Below are 20,591 nucleotides of genomic sequence, written 5' to 3'. Positions count from 1 at the left end.
TGTACATAACAATGTTATCAAACCCCAGCTGCAGGTGGGTCAGTCCCACCCTTCACTGCAGTTCCACTCCTCAGTCACAGCCTCCTCTGCTGTCTGACATTCCCAAGGCATCCTCACTGTCTCTCAGAACAGCAGCCACAGCTTCAGTGCTTGGCTCCATCCCTCCTCTCTCCTTCTGCTGCACACAGGCAGCTCAGCAATCCTGCTCCACTTGGCACATTCCTCCTCCTTCACTGCTTGAAATGAAGGAGTTTCTGTCACTGCCAGCCTGGACCTCTGCACAGCCACACCTGGGCAGCACTCGCAGGTTTATCTGTACAGCTCCCCCCCACTCTAACATGTATTTTCCTGCCTTATTTGCTGTTGCCTTCACTGAAAGGCAAGAGGGAGCTGGAAGGCTGGTGCCAGCAGGATGCCAAATATATTCCTTCTTACACAGGAGAAGGAATAGAAACATATCACCAGCAACTTGGCTGCTGTCAAACCACACTCAGTGCATATTTTGGGGAGGGATAAAGATGGCTACAGCTCCCTTCTGCAGTTAAGCAGGCCTGGCCTGCTCTCTAAGGAGCTCACTCGACTTTGGACCATTTCTTTGGGTCAGCCCTCCAGCTGATCTCAGCCATAATCCAGTGTTTTTACTTCAAATCTTTAAACTAGGAGCAGGGGCAGGGTAAAGGTGCCCTGCTCATGCTCTCGTAATCCAGAAAAAAATGAGAAGCAGTAAAAATGAAGTAGCATGAAAATTATCCCCACATCAACCCTGTCAGCTGAGTCTCAAACCTGTGTTGAAGAGATGCAGTCAGGACTGACCACACTGAAGGGTAAGGACAGGGACCTGCAGATGGCCACCCCTGGCTCTGACATTTGTGCCCACCTCAGGCAGCTCAGGAGAAGGAATTCTTAGCACGAATGAAAAGAGAGAATAGACATCTGTTGTTTGGGAAATCTGTTCTGAGATGGAAGATGGAGAGTAACAGCAAAGCTCTGAAGCAATACACATTGTTTCACAGATTTCCTTGTCAAGAGATCTTGTGAGAGGTGTGAACATAACAAAGTGTCATCATTCCTCCAAGCTGAATCCATACAAATCATGGCCCTCAGCTCCAGATATAGGTTTCTAGAGCAAGCAGATAAACCCATCTTGCAGCCCACCAGAGCATTTTCTTCCATCACAAAAACAATCCAATTATCTTTTGCAGGGATGTCTGTTAAATACTCATGAAAAGGCTCACAGGTACATGACCTTCACGAAAGAGGAACAGCAGAAGCAGCAAAAGCAGAAAATCACTGAAGTTACAGTAGCTGCATAAATCATATTCTTCCCTCCCTCCATAAAATCCAGACCACTGAAAAAGCATCACTGACCTCTCAGTCCTAAAATATAAATAGAAATAATTTATTTGAGCACTTTAAAAAGTGCTCACCTCATTTTAGGGATTGTTTGCCAAATGGGGAGCGAGGCATTTGACTTGGTAAATTTTCCTCCCCCAAACTCTGTTTTGTCACTGTGTGTATACACAGCCATACATATGTAAATATGCAAAGCAGTGCAGAAACAAGCCCAGAAGGTTTCCCCATCCCTGCTCTGAGATCCGAGCTGCTGGGCTTTGGGAGGACAACTGACCTTGGGTTTTTCCACCTGCTTGGTTGTCTTGCTGGGGTCGCTGGAGTTCTCGGCTGACGACGTTCCCGGGCTCCTGGCTCCGTCTGCGGACTCCAAGCCAGGAAGCAACGCTTGGGAACAGCTGCACTGGGGCTCCTTCACCTTCTGACCGGAGATCAGATAGGTCTTCAAACCTACAGGAAACAGAAACGACCAGTCAGAGCTACAGAAAGACAGAGAGAACACTCCTTTGGGCTTCTCACACACAGTGATACCACAGGAATACAGCACACAAAAAAGACAGGGGCTGGGAAAAACAACCAGGAACACGAATGTGATCTGTGCAAAGTGTGGCAAACAGGGTTACCCAAATCTGCTGCTCCAGACACAAGAGGTGACTCCGACACACAGCAACATGTACTGCCTTTATTCCATTTTCACTCAAGTACTTCTGAAAAACACAGCTAAGACCTTATGTATTTGCTTCTAAGTCATGATTTGAGCTTTCACATTAACTCTTTACTTCTGGAAAGGATCTGCAGCCTGGTTTTCACTGATATCTGTATTAATATTCTACTTCTGAAAAACCAGCATGTACTCCTTCACTTGCCAGGGAGATGTCGTGAACATTACTTAGTGCTGGTAGCACATTGAGAAAGGAAATGGCATTTAAGTGCTAGAAATTCTGATGGGTTTTCATAGTTAGTACAGACTTCACATTTTTAAAGAACAAAATCAATCTCCCTCTCTCGCACGTACACCCACACACGCCCTCTGCAACTGGTGTATGAATTGAAGCATAATTGGAAAGCAGATCCAATATTAAAGGCCAGGCTGGTAAATAGCAGGTTGTATCAAGCTGAGTTGTATCAAAAACCTGTTCAAAAAAATGAAAGATTGGAATTTCATTTAATGTATCACTTCTTTTACTTCTTTGAACTTTGCGCTGTGGTGTTCCGGGCTATTTCTAGACACAAAGCCTGAGAAGGAGATTTTAACCACTGCTTTCTGAATTCACAGGAGTTCATTTGATTGCCACTGGATGGGCAATGTCCTGCTCAGCACTGAAAGCCACCAACGTCCCCCAAAAGGGTGGAGGGCAGTGTGCAGAAGGGCAAAGCGCTCGTTTTTCTGTGCTGCCAGAGCCCGCGTTCCCAGGGGACGCTGCCCCAGGCTCCTGGGGTGGCTGCTGGGTCCCCTCTGGGTCAGCCCTGCCTCCCCTCCTGGCCCGACACTGCCCCAGTGCAGCAGACACGGCTGTCAAAGCCATCGACCCGTTCAGTTGGCTCCATCCACAGCCTGAGCTGGAAATAAATGTGTCCAGTTGCAGCAGTGGAGGAGGGCAGGCTCCTGCTCCCTGTGATAAGGCCACTCTCTCATAACCTCCCTCACAGACACAAAATCATATTCCATAAACCTTGCTTTAGGTTTAATACACAGCACAGACTGTACATGGCCAAAACCTTTCCAATAAAAATAATTCAGGCACACAACGAAAAATTTTGCAGTTTCTCTCTTTATTCCACTTGTAGCTTCAGCTCCTCAACACTAAAAGCACTGCGGAAAGCCCCATCCCAATGCACCACGCTCCCCTCAGACTCCAAGGCTGCTGGGAAGGCTCTGCTGCTCTCACACAGGGCTCCAAACCCGGGTGCACTCGCTGGCATCTCAGAGATGTTACACCATAGCCAATCTTTATTTTTATATCATTTATAGTAGTGCTCGGATTTTATTTGGCAGCGCTGCTTAATAAAATCCTGACTGCTGCTGGCTTCCAGATGTCGGGCTCTCTCCTTCAGACTTCTTCTGATGGGGGCTGTTGTTTGAGGAATTCACCACAATCAGTTCACAATTATATATTTAATGTGGTAAAGGCTGGAGCATTAACTTACTCCTATTTTTAAAAGCTACCTTAAAGCAACAGGAGTGATTTCCCTACTCCTATTATTCCTCTTTTTTTTTCCTAAACAAACATCTTTTCTTTATTGTATGTTTGAAAAGGCACTTTTTATGTCTTACTGTGCTGTGCAGCAAAATTATTTTGCTGCACGCAGTAAAATTATCTCCAGTTTGAGCTCCCAAGTGAGGAAAAGGGGGCATGGCAATGGCACACCAGACACTGCAAATGGATTTGGGAAAGCAGAATCCAGCCTTGCCCAGCCTGAAACATCATCCTTGACCCCACTCCCCTCCCTGTCCTCTCCATCCCTGACAAACCCACCAGCCTACAGCACATCAACAGCAGCCACTCTGTACCCCTGGCTTTAAAGGTGGCTAAAATGCTCGGCTGTTGGCCCCAAGGACTCTAAAAATCTCTTTATTCCCTCCCTGTGCTCCCCAGCCCCACCATATCCCTGCATACGGAGCATTACTCAAAAGGGGTAATTTGAATTGTGACAGACAAAATCCAATATCCTGCACATGGAATCAACAGGAGAGCAAGGAGAAAAAGGTTATTTTTGTAAAGTTTTGGAAAACTTTACTTTGAAGAGGGGTAAAAACCTTTCATCTTTACAAAACTTTACTAACGTGGCCTAGCTAATGCTTTGTTTCTTATTAAATCCTTATGATGGAAAAACTCCATTTGCTTTCGTATTCCTTGGAACTCTGTGACACTTCACAAAGCACGTCCTAGGCTGAGTCTGAAATATTTTGGTGTAAAAAAGGGTCATTAATTGAGTAGAACTGTACTGGTGTAACCAAAATGCACCGTTTGAGAACAGTGTTCTTCTTCCTTCAACATCTCCAGGGAATCAGTACAACCAACACTGTCACTTTCCACACAAGCAGTGTAGGGAGTGAAAAACATCCACAGCAGCACTTTTAAATCAATTAAGTAACATGACAATAAGGAATGAATAAATAGAGGAGCTGCTACTTTATGTGAAAATGCAATTTTTGGTGTGTGTTGCTGCGCAACGAAGTAACTCAAGACACGGCAATGCAGAAAGTGATATGAGGTGCTTGTAATGCTATTTATAAAGGCCAAGATCAATCTTGAACTCACTTCCCCGAAATTTATCCAAAATAAATGCTGAAGCACAACCTCAAAGTGCCTGACAGCGAATCTGTCCTCTGGCAAGCTTTAACCTGCAATTCTGCTTTTTCCAGAGGTGCCTCTTGGAAGCAAAGACAGGGAACAGGCTACAACAACCCCAGTAAACCAACTTAACTCAGTAGTATTTTCTGCCCTGGGAAAAAAATGAGCTCTCTCGTGTTTCTCTGAGGAACACAAACCATTCCCTTCACCACTCTTCAAGGTCTGAAATTCTGTAAGCATTATAAAGAACAACAGTTCCTGAACACTGAGCCAGAATTCACCTACTTTGAGTATTGACATGGCGCTGTTTGTAAAGTGTATTTTTGAGAAAATAATAACAGATGAGATCTTCATAGAACAACTGTGAGTTTCTTAGTCCTACTACTGTGGAATTCTAGAAGCATTAGTGAGTCTCTGGCTCCTTTCTCCAGATCGCCTTTCTTTGATCTGTGGCATTTCTCTGAGCTTATAAAAACAGAAAACCACCCCAACCACTGAAAAACACTCCTAAAAACAACAAAAAATCCTATGCATGTGCTCACACACAAATGACTTTCCGTATGCACAAAAATAAACCAGAGTTATTATAAATAAGGCAGTGTGTAAACATCCCCGGCTTCCCCAGGTTGTGTGGCGTGAGAAAAGCCGGAGCCTGCGGAGCAGAGCGGAATTGGGGAGCGCAGGGAGAGGCTGCAGCTCCCTCCTGCCCATCCCAGCACACCCCGAGGAGCCCCGGGTGAATCCCACAGGGAGAGGCCGCAGCTCCCTCCTGCCCATCCCAGCACACCCCGAGGAGCCCCGGGGTGAATCCCCAGCCCCAGCTGTGCCTGCAGAGGAAAAGCCACCCAGGTCATTTGTGGGAAGCTGCTTGCTGGGGAGAACAGGGAAAGGGAGAAGAAAGATGTTCTGATCCTTCAAGTCCTTAATTCAGGCATTTATTCCTTCCTTTCAGCTCATTTATCCTCGCAACTTCAGGTCAGAAGTTGCTGTTGTTCCAGTCTAATCTGATTTTTCTATTAGGACAGGACATCCCTCCATGCATCTGTTAAGGACAGGATGTCTTTTCCTACAGGAGATGAGGGATTAACACAAATGCTGGTAAGGAATTCTTGGACAAAATATTCACATTTCAATTTTTGATGCTTCAGCTGTCTGGAATTGAACCTTTTTACCTTTCTGTTGATAGGAGACAGGAAAATTTCCTTCTCCCTAGGAAGCATTTTTACACCTCTCATATCTCTGTGTAAGGAAATTCAAATTCTTTAGAAACCCTTTTCAGCACTGATTTGAAAAGACACCAAAAACAATGGCAATAAGTCACAGCCTTACTGATTTATTTAATCAAAATATAATCCCACTTTTCTTATATATCCCAGTTCCTCCCTCCATGGATCACTTCACCTTTTTAGCTGCAGTATGGGCAGTTTAACAGGTGAGGATTAAGTGCTTGCCAGTACACAGCCCTCTGTGCTGGGAGACGACAATATTCTTTATATTGATGTAATAAACCCCAAATTGTATGGATTACAACCCCTTTTCCCAAATAGCTTTCTATTAATGCTGCTCTTTCACTGTTTAACTTTCCCTCATTTTCCTTGCAGTCTCCTTGCTTCAACCATTTAATCATATCCCAGGCCTGGTCTGAGCTCCTTTCTGAACTGATGGGTAACTCGTTTCTGGGTTGTGCTTCTCTGCAATCCATCAGCTTTTTCCTTTCTCTTTTCAAAAGACAATAAAATGTTTTCTCCACGCCTTCTAAAGACATCTTTGCACTTCACCAAAAACCTGGGAGTGAAATTCAGGCCCTGCCACTCTGGGGAAAAGAAACACAGACTTACAGTGAGTTTGTCTTACACAATAAAAGGTGCTGCTACACAATTTCATTAGAGTGACTTGCTCTGTAAAATAAATTATTAACTGTGATTTCTGGAATGTAACATGACTGGCAAATAGTAACTAAAAAAAAATCCCACCAATGCATTTGCTTTTAATTGCAGTCCTTTTTAGGCATGTCACTTTTCTGTGCTGTTGTTTTGGTTTTTTCCTCGTCAAAGCTCAAATGATTTTTCAAGCACTAATCTAATGTCCATGCAAGAAATAATACAGCACACACCACCAGTCCAGGAGCTTTAGTATCCTTTGGGTCCAAGCTGCTGCTGAATCTAAAGATGATTTTCAGTAGCAAATATTCTCCCTCATTCCTAAAGTTCAACAGCTGCCAAATTTGGATTTATGGGGACTGTCTTCTCACTTTATTAGAGCCGCTTTGCACAGGGAGTTCACACAAACTTCTTCCTTCCTCTCAGCACAACACTCTCATCTACTGAATTGGGAACTGAGATTTTATACCACAACAAAAACCTGTTGCTTGTCACTACTCAGGGCTTAGTTTGGGCATTAGGGACAGTTTTTTCAGAGAAAGGGTTGTCAGGCATTGGAAGAGGCTGCCCAGGGAGGTGGTGGAGTTACCACCCCCAGATATTTCAAGGAATGACTGGACATGGCATTCAGTGTGTGCTTGGCAAGGGGGCTGGTCACAGATTGGACTGGATCTTGGAGGATTATTCCACCCTAACTGATTCACTCCTCTCTCCATGTTCCCTGCAGGCCTGAGGGGCAGCCCCAGAGCCCACACTGCCCCCTCACACCGCCCTGATCCTCAGAGGCAGCAGGAGTGGCCGGGGCTGCGGGGCCGGGCCGTCACCGACCGGCTCCTGGCAGAAGCCACCGGCAGCCCCGTCCTGCCCTGCACGGCCCCTTCCTCTTGTCCTCCTCATGCTTAAAGCCCTGCCAGCCAAAGCCAGCAGATTCCTGCACACAAAATTAATGAAGAATTTTATGTTAATTCTTATAACCCCTTAAAATGCTTGCCTATTTCTACTCCTTGTGTAAATGGTGTGGAGAACGCTGCAGGGCTGTGCAGGGAAGCTGCAGGGTTTAGGGGTGTGTAACATCACACACAGCCCTTCACTGAACACTTCATCAAACACACCCTAAAGACCCCACATCACCACAGCCACTCTGGAAAAACAGTTAGGGAAGCACCACTAAAGGCAAACACAATGCATCCAATGCTCTGATGAAGGCTGTGCAGAATGACATGAAAAAAAAATTTGTAAGGTTTTCTTTTTCATTTTAAAGCCCTAAAAACACTCCTAAGAATTGCACATGAATTGCAGCTTTTTATCTTCAGATATTTCAGTGATAAAGCTGAAAGCCAGAACCACACCACTGTCCTTTATACCAACAGGCTTTGTGCCGCTCACACTGCAGGACTGCACACAAGGACATTGGATGACCCTATGAAAAATTAAACTTATTTTCCCCCAATCTGCAAAGCAATGAAACAAGTCCCACCCTCTAACCCATGGAAACCACTTCTAGCTCAGTGCAAACAAAAGCACGTAACCCAAAAACACCTGGATTCCAAACAAGCCTACCTGGAAAAGTACTTTGAATGTATGGAGCAACATTTCCTGTGGCTAAAACGAGAAAGAGAATTTCTGAGCCAACTTGCTATCTTAGGTCTCTGGAAAGCAGAAACAATGGTAATATGAAACAGAACTTTATAGACTGGAAAGACAAAAGAAACTCAAAAAACCAAAACTCCAAACCTACCCTCATAATCTCCAAGGAAGAGCTGCAAAGAGCCAAAGAAACCAGAGGCATCTTCTGTATTATGGAAAACTGCTGTTTTCCTTATGCCTCCTTTGTTTAGTAAAATACTTATTTTTGATCTTTTGATCATCTAACAGACAACAGTGGGTTTGGAAAATGCTGATCAACAACACATGTGTAATTTTGGTATTCAACATCTGCCAGTTTTAAGTGGGGAACCCTGGACCTAAACCCACAATTTACATTTATAGCTAAGCTGCAGAAAGGAAGTTGCAGGCTGGTGGTCCATCATTCTTCGGTCTCTTTTATCTTCTTCTCACCTGGGTGAGATAAAATCACTCAGCCAAAGAAAAAAACACGCAGAAAAAGGCCTGGGCAAACCCAGCACAGACATACAGCTCAAACACATTGGTCCAGCTGCCACTGCTGGCTCAGGAATATATATATTTTTTTATTTTTTTTTAAGATCTCCTGGCAGATGAAAGTCAGGCTGATCCCTACACTGGGCTTTACAACTGCCCTTATTTACGTTCAGCTCTACCTGCTCTGCCAGTGCCCAAGTGCCTCTGACTGCGGCCTGAGAGCGAACAGCAGATGAGCCCATTCTCTGCAATGACTCTGGGGTTTTGACTCATTTTTTCATCTCAGTACAGTTCACAGCTTGTCACCTTAATAGCAGAGAAAAGCAGGTTTAAGGAAAGGTAAGTGGGGATTTTGCAGTCTTGCCAGGGGCAACAGCATGCTCTGCAAAGGAAGCTTGAAGTCCAGCAAATTTACTAACAGGCTGCAGAGAAAAGATTCTCTCTATCCTAAGGGTTCCTCACAAAACCTAGGAGATATATGATGTTCCTACATTTAAAGCTAAAAAGAGGCCCTAATTCCAGCTCTAGGATACTGGGGATTAACTGGTGAAGATACTGTCTGCCTTTTACTGACAGTGCTCATCAGCCCTCCTGTAAACTCTCCTACAGTCTTGGTCACGAAAATAAATTCCATGATGCAATCCCACGCCTGAAAAGGCATCTGCTATTATTTTATCGATGTTATTTTTCACATTTATTGACAATCTCTTTTCCCTCTGTGTTCATTTTAACACCTGGAAAGGAATAAGCATGATAAGAGAAACTGAAATGTTTGAATAATGCAGGTGCCAAAGCAGGAGGCACCCAAGCACATGAGGACATGGCAGTTGCAGGGGGTTCCATACACCTCAAAAATTATTATGTTCCTCCCACAGAATACCTTTTCTGGAAATACAAATAAGAATGAGTTAGAAACTGAATCTAATAAAGATACAGCCCATTTAGGATTCACCATTTGCTTCACTGCTGGACTAGGCATGAGGTACCAGTGCTGAGGAGACTGCAGAGGTGGAGGAGCAGAAGCGAGGAGCAGCAGGGATGGAGACCGAGAGCCTCAGCCCCAGTGCAGCCACTCTGCAGCACTGCACAGCTCCCTGCTGCACCCCCTGCAAGCTGCAGCTGTGGGATGGAGAGCTCCAGCCTGCGGGTGTGGCTGCAGTGATGTAAAGCAGATGGAAATGCACTTTAGACACACAACTTGCCTGTTTTGGCAGGTTCAGGACTCTGCTTCAAGGAAAATTGTAAGGTCACAAGACTGTAAAGTCTTTTGAAGACATTACAGAGAGTCTTTTTCTTCCAGTTTCTTGTTCAGGATGCAAATGTGGGTTTGGAGTTTTTCCTCCCCTCTCATCCACAGGAAGGTACCTCAGAGTCCAAAACCAGAGGCCGAGGCCAGAACCAACCCCGACAGCTCCACCATGTCAAACACAGGGCCACAGAGCATCCCCTGGAGCTCCTCCTGGACACAAATCCATTACACACATCCCTGTCTGTACATGGAATTCCTGCTGCACAGCAACAGCATGCAAGGCAGCAGGATGCCAGAGGAAGCCTTTGGGAATAGCTTCCCGTATGGCCCCTTCAGTCCCAGCTTTTGGGCAGGATCTGTCTCTGTTTCCCTGGTGAATTTGCACACATGGGCAGTTCTGACATTCCACATCGCCCAAAGAGTGCAGCAATCCCTTGGGATATGCAGAATATACTTCCAAAACTTCCTTTTATTATAAACAAAAAAGCGTTTCCAACTTAAAACTACTGTGGGAGGGAAACAAGCAATCTGAACACAGCACAGGAGGTATCTCCAAGGCAAGGACTTCAAACAGTCTATTTAAACAGCAGCGTTATAAACCAGAGATCTATGGACAGATAAGGATTTCTCAACAAAAATTCCACTGCTCTAGACAGGACAATTATACAAAGCCACAAACATCCCAGAAAGACATCATATATATTACATTTTCTTCCCACACAGTAGCTGGCACACCTCAGGAACTCTGGATGGCTGCACCAGCCTCTGCTACACACAGGCAGAATGAAAAAGAAGTCAAAGAGAGGCTCTAGGTGCAGGTTTTCTGAGCTCCAGACTCTCAAGAATGGGAATTTATTCATTTTAAACTAAAAAGGCGAGGCCAGAGTGAAAGCAGTTAGAAGCTTATTAGAAATCCCCCCCAGGAAAATTCCACTTGGGACCAGAGGATGCCACCTATCTTTTTGATTGATATTTTAGAATTGATGAATAACAAACGTGTGGGGTGGAAGAGAGGATTCCAATAAAAAACAATAGTCTGATGCAACTGGAGCCTGCTCGGCCCATGGTAACAGAGTGAGCTATTGTGGCTCTCTGGACCAACACTTTTTAATAGAATCCAGATTCAATTTAAACAAGACTTTAGCAGCCTGCTTTGTTATACTGCTGCAATCTCTTTGTGTTGACAGGACTACGATCAGGCAAATTCTTTCCCTCTTGCATAATGCAGGTAGCTGGATGTGACAAGCTAAATCAGCGTTTTATCGGGACCAGGGCGATCCCACAGGCTGGCAGTGCCCTCGTGCTCAGGGACTCGCAGGGAAGTAAAGCAAAAACAGTTCAAATCCATGTGCAAAGCTGGTGGGCTCCGCATGGGGAACACAAGGACCTTCCATGTTGCTACCTTGAACAATTCATTAGCTTGATCAGCCTTAAGACATACTCAGAGAAAATAAAAGATTTGTCCTTAAGGGATCAAATTAAAAGAAGTAAATCTGCATATCTTAGATAATTCCCGCATTAAAAATGGGGTTTTTTAAGCTTGACTGTGTCTGTGTATCAGTGTTCAAAGTAAAGGAAAAGGTCATCTGGGGTCCCCAGCACGGGAAGGACGTTCAGCTGTGGGGAGTGAGTCCTGAGGAGATAACCAACGTGAGCACAGGGCTGGAGCAGCTCTGCTTTGAGGAGAGCCTGCGGGAATTGGGATTGTTCTGCCTGGAGAAGAGAACCTTTGGGGTGATCTACTTGTGGTTTTCCAGGATCTGAAGGGAACCTGCAAGGGAGATGAGAGAGACTTTGGACAAGGGCCTGGAGCTGGGGGGAATGGCTTCCCAGTGGCAGAGGGCAGGGATGGGATACTGGCAAGGAATTGTTCCCTGGGAGGCTGGGGAGGCCCTGGCTGTGGCTGCCCCTGGAGCCCTGGGAGTGTCCAAGGCCAGGCTGGACAGGGCTTGGAGCAGCCTGGGATAGTGGCAGGCATCCCTGCCCATGGCATATTTAGGGAACAAGATGAGCTTTAAGGTCCCTTCCAACTCAAACCATTTCACCATTCTACAACTATTTTTCCACCTGCCATCAAAGCCTACCAGCACAGTTTGAAGAGTTAATATTTATACCAAATGCTTGTTCGATACATTTTATTATTAGATCAGTTAATAATGGTACTTCTTCCCTCATCCAAGCTCTTTGGACAGAACTGACGAGTTACACAGTGAGCAAGCACAGCTTTGACAGAGCCTGCAAAAAATGTTGCTCATCACATGGGCTGGAGCCGAGCAAGCGTATTCCAACTCTTGGGAAGCAGCAATCCCCCCCAGGACCGCTGGCTGCAGGAACCATGTGAGCACCAGGGTATTTATTCAAATTGCCTGCAAGAACCCAGACAAACAGAAATAATGTTGCAGTAGTGAATTCAGTAATTTCACAACTCCCCCAGTGGCGAGCCTTGTGCAATCCAAACAGGCAGTTGTAATTCCAGGTAAGTTGTTATTCATAACTTACGCACCGCTTGTTTACATGTGGTTGACAGTTTTAAATGGTTACTAATTCAGTACTGAAAAATAAAGCTAATGCAAATAAAACTGCTGCAGGAGGCACTTCAGAATAACAATATCTCACAGTGGTATAAACACCGGTGAGGTGGTGAAGAAGAAACTCCCAAGAGCAGCCACCACCTAAGCATGTATCACTATACAGCTGTATTTTAACTTGCAAGCTTCAGCCACTGAGTATTTGCAGTGTTTCTAGCTCAAAATAAGATTTATTTCAGAGCCACTGCTCTTTTCAGAACAGCTACTGAGTGTTGTGTCTCCCCCAAGCAGAGGATCAGCATTTCAGTTTATTCCCCTCCTTAGGTAAAATTGTAAACAAGCATTAATTCCCCAAAATAAAAACCATTTGAAACTCCAAAAGCAAGGTTAAAAAGGAAATATTGCAAGAACTATGTTTATTCATACAGTCAAAACGTTTCTGAAATTCCTTCCATTTCCTCTGGAGGTGACCTCCAGTCCTGACAGGCCACGTTTGAACCGTCCCTGTTGGCACAGCAGCCGCAGCTTCACACACCAGGCTGGACCCACAGCCCGGATCTCCCACCCAGGTGCCACTGAACCCACCCTGGGGATGGAGCACGCGTTGCTGCACATGGAGCAGCCCTCGAGGCCATGGGGCTGCGGCAGTGGCTGGCTGAGGACAGCTCTGTCACCAGTGAAAAGGACACCGTGCTGCTGGCTTGGCAGCGTGACGGGAAAGACACGGCCAGCTCTGCACTGAAGCCTTGTCCAAGCTGGTTCCATCTCCAGCGGTCTCCAGCTCGTGCTCCTCAGGCTCTGGCCTCTGGGCCGAAGCACCCAAACTCTGAGGAGTCAGGAAAGCACAACAACCAAGAATCACAGAAATGTGGGATGGTTTGGGTTGGAAGCTGCCTTAAAAACCATCTAGTTCCAATATCCTCCTGCCATGAGCAGGGACACTTCCACTAGGTGAGCTCCAACCTGGCCTTGATCTTCTAGGACATCTTCCACTGCTCTCTCCCACTGGAGCCCTGTCCAGTGGAGGTCATGGCATCTCTTATTTCTGGAAAACAACGTGATGGGCAAAAAGGGTGATGACACCCCCCACCCCCAAAACTGCAAGGACAGAAAACAAATTCTCTGTCACACAAGTGGCTGCTGAGGAGTTTCAGCCCATCCCTCAAAGCTCCCAGCACAGAGGAACCAAACACCGGGGTCAGGAGTCAGAGCTAACACAGGTATCTCATGCTAACCTTAAACCACGTGTGGTGACCACAGGTAAACCTGCAGCAGCACCTATTTCACCAAACAACACAGCATGATGGACTAGAATATGATTCATGCCCATAAAGTATATAATATAGGCAATGAATTCTTTTGTGTATCCAAACAAACACCCAATGAAACAGATATGGAGATTTGTCACTTGCTACCCAACAGATTTGCCTGATCATCGTGTCACATCACTAAATCTATCCAGTGGGAATGACAGTCAATAACATGCAGTTAAAGAAACATTCTCCAAATGCATGTCCATTGAAATATTCTATTGGCTCTTTTGAAATGAGTCCATCCCCACACTCCCAGCAGCAGATTTGTCCAGTGCTGACACTCAAACCTATTTCCAAGAGTGAAGGAGATACCAGCACCACCAGACCAGCAAGTAGAAATGCTTCGAGTGACATAAACCAGACATGAGTAAAATCAGCATTTCTGTTTCTCCAAGGTTTGAACATTCTATAAATCATCTATTATTATTCTCTGCATTTGGACCAGTCCTGGCAGCCTACTTCATACCAGAGCAAGCCCCCAACAACCAACTCCTCCATCAGCTCATGGCCCAGATTTGATTTCTTCATCCTTTGCAAAAACATTCTCAGACTTTGTGCTAATAACTAGCTGATTACATTTCAAACCCTCAGGCTAGAAGTTATTACTGGGGAGTGCAGGAATGTAACCGGAATGCAAAAACAACGGGGGTGAAAAACCAGTGGGCTCTGAGCTGGTATAAATAGATAGCTCACTGCAGAAACTCATCTCCTCTCAAAAAACCAGACCCCAAGACAGTGCCCCCCTATCTCCTCCAGTTAATCTTACTGGAGAATTGACTCAGCCATCTCCCAGAGCTTAGGAAGAGGCATCTCCTGTCTACACAAATACAATATAAATAATGCTTCTGCTGTGCTTGCATGCGAGATAGAGAACCGCCCTGGATAATCTGTTGATAAACTCACGTAAGAGACAGTGGTGTTGTGATATGCCAAATACTTCACATCTTGGAAAGAAATGGGGAAGCTTTCCTAGGGAAGTTTTCTCTGTGGTTGAACGATAGCAGGTTTATTGAAAGAAAGTTTCTGGTATGCAAACCTCCTTTGGTCCAAGCAAATTCTTGCATCACCCTCCACCTGGAAGTTCAAGCTGAGTGTTAAACCATGAGGGGTCTGGTCTCTCTCTCCAGCCTCTGCAAAGGGCGTTACAGCACTCAGCAAGGGAGCAGCCCTGCAGGGCTATAAACAGCATTTATGGGATCCATGGAAATTAGGGATCAATCCCCCCAGCTTGAGTTTTTGGGGCTTTGTGCTGCCCCTGTGTCCCTTACACCCCTTCTCATTTAGATGTGGAATTATTCTTCATCACTTTGAGGTATAAAAGACACTGGGGAAAATAAAGATTACAGGTCCCCAGAAGAAGACTCTATTTATTTGCAGCCTTTAGGCAGAAAAAAAAAAGTTTTACAAAACAACCTAAAGACTGAAGATCAAGTGAAAGCACAGAAATAAAGGAAATACTCCCTTCCCCATCAACCTCTAAAAAAAAAGCTCTTGGCTGTACTTAGCAAAAGAAGTCCAACAAAGTCTAAATATTTCCCTAACCTCTGTATTTGCCTCTCTGATACTGCTGCCATTTGCTGCCACAACTCTGTTAGAATTGGAAGAGACAACTCCTTAGCCCAATTCCTTTGTACTTCCACAGAATCACTTGCCTAATTAAGTCTTTCATGGCTTATTTGAAGATTTAAGCATTCAAAAACAAAATTCCTCAATGAAGAATGAAGTACTTTGTGGGATTATTCTCTCCCTGAGGTTAGGGATCAAGGTTTCTCAGAAACACGATGAATCACAGTGGTTTTAGCTTACTCATCTTAAAAAGTGTGGGTTTTTAAATCTGATAACAAGCAATTCTTTTTTCAAAAGTATTTGAGACAACTTGTTTGAATGAGAAAGAGAATATACTTTTTGTTACCCTCACACTTGTGTAAACTATTTTATATAAAGGGAGGATTTTATAACCAACTTTTGACATTTTTCAGCATGGCCCTGAGCTAACCAGTATGAGCTCTTGCTGGTTTAGAAGCAACAGCTAATCTAGAGTACAGCAAGGCAGCTGCACACCTCAGAGGTGCAAAGCAAAAAAGCAGAAAAAATTACAGTGCTAAAATCACCATTTGATTTGCAATGTCTTCCCTCAAGGAAACTGAAATAAGAAACACTTGGTATCACGGAATGGTTTTAAACAGAGTGCATGATTTACAGGTGAGCTCACAGCTTGGTCAGCACATCTACTCCCTGTTACCAACACTAAAATCCAGTCTAAGTTTTCACAACACTTCTGTGTACAATGAGATCTCTGCTCTTTATGGACATTTTGCCCTCTTGAGTGGATTTCTGACTTCATTTCACTTGTCCTGTTGCTCTTGCACATTTTCCTTCCTTAACCATCAAGAGAAAAATTAGAGATTAATTTCGTATCAAAATAAAAAGTACCCTCCCAAATGATTAAGTAGAAAAAGCTTTATTAACAAACTTGTTTAATTATAACACTTTTCAACAAGTGAAGAAATATATTGTAAAAAATAATCTTTAATATAAAGAAAGACACGTTAGTGCTGTGGGTATAAGCAAGAGATTTTTCTCCCTTAAAACCCATCATCATTGGGTATCTCAGAAACACCAGGAAAATCAGAATGGTAAATATAATACACACAAACATGGAAATTGCTAATGCAATGGGGTTTGTTCCACTTGGGATGCTTCCCTAGGCTGGGAACGTCTATTCATGGCTCTTAGGAAAATGAAGCTTCAAAATGAAGAGCATCCTCTTCCTACAGAGGACAAAACCTATACCGTTTTTTTTCGTGCTAAACCCATAATTCAATGCCCTTTTCCCAGTTAGCTTCCTAGCCCAAGAAAGGACATTTTAATTTCCCATTGATCCATGACACTGGAATTTCATCCAAGACTTTGCTTGGGAAACTGGAATGGAACTGTACAAATTTAAAAGTGAGAAAGGAAATACTTTTCTAATAGTTACTGGAGGGCTCCACTAAGTCACAGACATTTACTCAAGGTACTACACACAGCTGGGTGTTCTCTTTGCAGAGTACAGAGAATATACAGAATATGGAATTTGTACAATATTTCCTAGAAAGAATTTCTCATAAGAAGCCTATACAGTAGTTTCAATTTTCTCTTTTTATTTATAAAGCTGCCACAGTGTTAAGGAGCAAGGTCTGGTTTTAAAAGGAGGTGTGCTTTTCATCTTTTCTGTCAGAAGCATAGAAGTTGTTTACTTTAGAGGAAAACTGATTATTTGAAGTCTGCTCTCCCATTAGCTCCACAGGACAAGCAAAGCATTTGTCTTTTCCGCTGGACCTGGATCGTGCACACTTTCAAGGAAGCTGCACTTTCTCTCCCAGGCAAATCAGCAAGCACAGAAGCTTGGGGGTAAAACAGATAATTAAAAAAAAAAGGTAGCTGTGCTGGCTGAAGCCTGGACCTGTTATTGTGGTGTGAAAGCTGTGCTGCTCCTGGACCCTCTCATGGGCGGTATCTCCCTGGGCACAGGGGTGTGCCCAGCTGAGGAACACAAATCCCTGCTGTGCCTCAGCTGGGCCTGCCACAGGAACCCCTGGCTGGAAACAAAGACAAAAGATGCTCCTTTCCCTCCCTCTCTGCTTCTGTGCGTGACCAGAGGCATCATCTGTGCATCTCCATATCTGCGTGCTTTTATTCCCTCTGGTTCGTTCCAATGAGAAGAGATGGAATCCATCTTGTAATTACGTTTTGAAATGTTTCTCCTGAAAAAGAGAGGATAAACCAAAATCTGCGCTAAAGAAGAGCCCAAGTCTTGCCAAAGCAGCTAAAATCCTCAGTGCAATCTGCAGGAAGGAGGCCTTTCCCTCTCAGCCTCTCCCACTGTGTTTGCCTCCGCACAGATGAGCCTCAGTGGCTGTGGAGAAGCGGATCTCTCTCCTTGTGGCTGTCTCAGCCTGAAAGCATGGGCTGAGAGAAAGATCTGGCACTTCACCCTCCTCGTTCTGCTGTGCTTTAGAAGGGTGTGTTTGCTTGAAGCTGATGAGTGCTGGGGTCTCGCAGAGGGAGTTTCTGTCACCAAGTGCTGCACACAGGTTTGTTCTGGCTCCTTGCCACACAGTGACAGCTCCTCGGTTTGTAGATCTCAGTCTGAGTAAGATGACAACCTCATGTCACCACTGAGAGCACAGCCAATACCAAACTGGGGGGACAGGACAGGATGACAAACTGGGAGCAGTCAGCAGAGCTACAGCCCATGCTGCTCTTCAGAGACCTCAGCACCCAGAGCAGCCCAGTGGGCACCCAGAACAACACTGGGAAAGCCACTCCAGCTTTGGGCTCCCCAGAGGTGCAGCTCTGGGGTGACACCAGGGAGGACCATCACGATGATCAGGGCGCTGAAACACTCGATGTGTGAGGACAGAGACGGGTTTGGGGAGCTTTGAGAGGAGAAAGTTACAACCACCTAACAGGGCAGGGGGACAGGCAGGCTCTCCCCAGAGCAGCACAGCACCAGGCCAGGATACGATGAGGACAAGTTCCAGTGGGAGAGATGCCTAAAACCCAGCTCTAAACCTCTTCTGAGCCCGAGTTTGGACAAGACACCTTCAGAGGCCCCTCAACAACCTGCATCATGGTGTATAACCAAACCGAATGGAAACCAAATGGCTGCCACACACAAAACTACAGGAAAAGTTTGATTTGCGTCCAAGATCTGCTCTGTGCCTGTCTGGTTTACATTGTCATTGATGCAGCAGAACACATAGGCAGGAAGAAGTTTTCCAAGTTTTTGTCATACTTGACCTAAAAATTCTATTTCATGCTCTAATTTTAACAGAGAAGGGTCGTGTTAGGTGATTTTTTTGAATTCAGGTACACATGAATTCCTTTCAGTTGAGATTTCAACCTTTTCAACATTTTTTCTTCAACATGCTTATTGCTATTTCTTCAGAAACAACAAGTAGGGTAGAAATTAGAAATTCACACTGTTCTGAGGAATCTCCACCATAACCTCACATGGCCTTGGAAAATACTGACCACATACACCAAGATTGCATTTATGCACCATCAACAAGATGCCTGTGTAACGCAAGGCCTCCTGATTCACAGAGGTAAATCCAATTTTCAGGTCCTGTTGTTGAAAGGAGAAAGACTCAAGAGGTGAACCGGTTCACCTGACTCAAAGCATGAAGGTTACAGCTGAAAAGTACTCCTGTGAAATGCCACAGGAGTTATTTTTATCCCTCCCTCTCATTTAAATTTAAAGCAGGACAGCAGCACTGATACTGTGAGGTGCTAATGTTGTTGAAATGCAACGGGAATCAATAGCTTTTCCAGGAAGAGAGAGCTTGGAAAAGAGATGAGCAGTTTAAAGTCTGCTTCACCTCTGCCAGCAGCAGCTTCAGCCACCTCCTGGATACTCAAATCCCAAATTATCTCCAACATCTCACTTCTGCCAAATACACTAATTTTTCTCTCATCATCTAACAAGTCCTTAGCTTGCACACTCTCAACAGCTCTTCCAAGTTAACATAATGAACAAAAAATATGCAGCATATTGAATTAAAAAAAAAATCTGGGAACAGCTCTGGCTGTGCCGTGCAGATTTGATCCCTCGTGCACAGGAGGCAGAGCGTACTCACACAGCCACCCACCTCCCAGTCCAGGAGAACACAAAGCTCTCAGCAAGTGTTGCACTCCACATTTCCAGGCCAGAGGAGAGGCCAGACTACAATTAAATGAAATGTCGTTCCGACTCTCACTCTCCATACGTACCTCTGCAAACTTCCCACTAGGGCTGTACATCACAGGATTTTTTTTGTTTGTTTGATTTTTTTGAGTGAGCAAATTAATTATTGTGTTTGAATTGGCTTCCTTTAGAAACCTGCAAAATTCTTGTGTGTTGGGGGAGAAAAAAAAAAAAGGAATGAGAAAATGCAAACAGTGAAGTCACATAAAGCTTCCACGGCAAAACCCCTTTGAATTCCAATTAAATTATATATAGCAGCCTTGGAATATGATGGTTCTAAACCACAAACAAGCAAGGGAATGTTTAGTAACCCCAAGCAAAAATCCCCTGGCCTCTGCAGCAGCACAGCTCAAGCCTGCAGCTCTCCATCTATTTATAGACCTGGGGCACATATCACTACAATAGCTGATTGTGCTTTGCAGCTGTTTTGTATATCTAGAAGGGCAGGAAAGAACAGACTGCACTTTGATCTTGCCCTTTTTTGGAGCAAAAACAACAACAAAAAAAGGCCATTAGGAAGGACTCAATATTTTGGAATCACAAGGGTCCGTGCTCCCAAAGCCACAGCTTACACTTGGCGTGGAGGGCTCCCAGCACATGTCCAATTGTTTACTGGGATTATAAATCCAGCCTGCAGTCAATATTTATTCTAGAAGCATGCAAACTATTTCACCTCGCATGAAAACATATGTCAAATCTAATTATAGGAGCCTTTACTCCACAGAGCGTCTGATAAGTGATACACATATGAAATTAAGATTCAACCTGAATGCAACTGCATCATAAATTAGCACTTTGCGTTTCTGGGGAGATTAAAGAAATTAAGTATTTGCTCAAGATGACATTGTGTGATAAGAATCAACTACATACAACCTGTACAACATGTTGGGATTAAAGCTTTATAAATTGTACAAATGTATTGGAGCTAATGCTGCTAGAGACAGAAATATGTGTGATTTACAGAAGTCAAATCAGCAATCCCTACCTCAGGAAGTGAGCTGGTCCTTCTCGAGCTCTGAGATTAGGGAGGATCTACTGGAAAACTCTCACCTCCAGCACTCAAACACTTGGATGATAGGCAGCACTATGAAGAGAAAAAACCTAGGGGTTTTAGCAGTAAAAAGGGAATAAGCCTAAAGCAAGC

At 44.5% G+C, this 20,591-nt stretch overlaps 1 protein-coding gene across 2 annotated transcripts in view; it reads right to left on the bottom strand.

Moving 5' to 3' along the window:
• ADCY9 (adenylate cyclase 9) overlaps nucleotides 1–20,591 on the bottom strand; it is an 82,158-nt gene that overhangs the window by 36,264 nt on the left and 25,303 nt on the right. For both annotated transcript variants that reach the window (XM_063414884.1, XM_063414886.1), the window contains exon 2: nucleotides 1,628–1,800. In XM_063414884.1, coding sequence (XP_063270954.1) covers nucleotides 1,628–1,800 — 173 coding nt within the window. The remainder of the gene's footprint in view (nucleotides 1–1,627; nucleotides 1,801–20,591) is intronic.

Source organism: Prinia subflava, chromosome 17, assembly GCF_021018805.1.
Source record: "Prinia subflava isolate CZ2003 ecotype Zambia chromosome 17, Cam_Psub_1.2, whole genome shotgun sequence".
Lineage (NCBI taxonomy): Eukaryota > Metazoa > Chordata > Aves > Passeriformes > Cisticolidae > Prinia > Prinia subflava.
The sequence above is the reverse complement of the archived record's forward strand: the minus strand, read 5'-3'. Positions and strand labels throughout refer to the sequence as shown.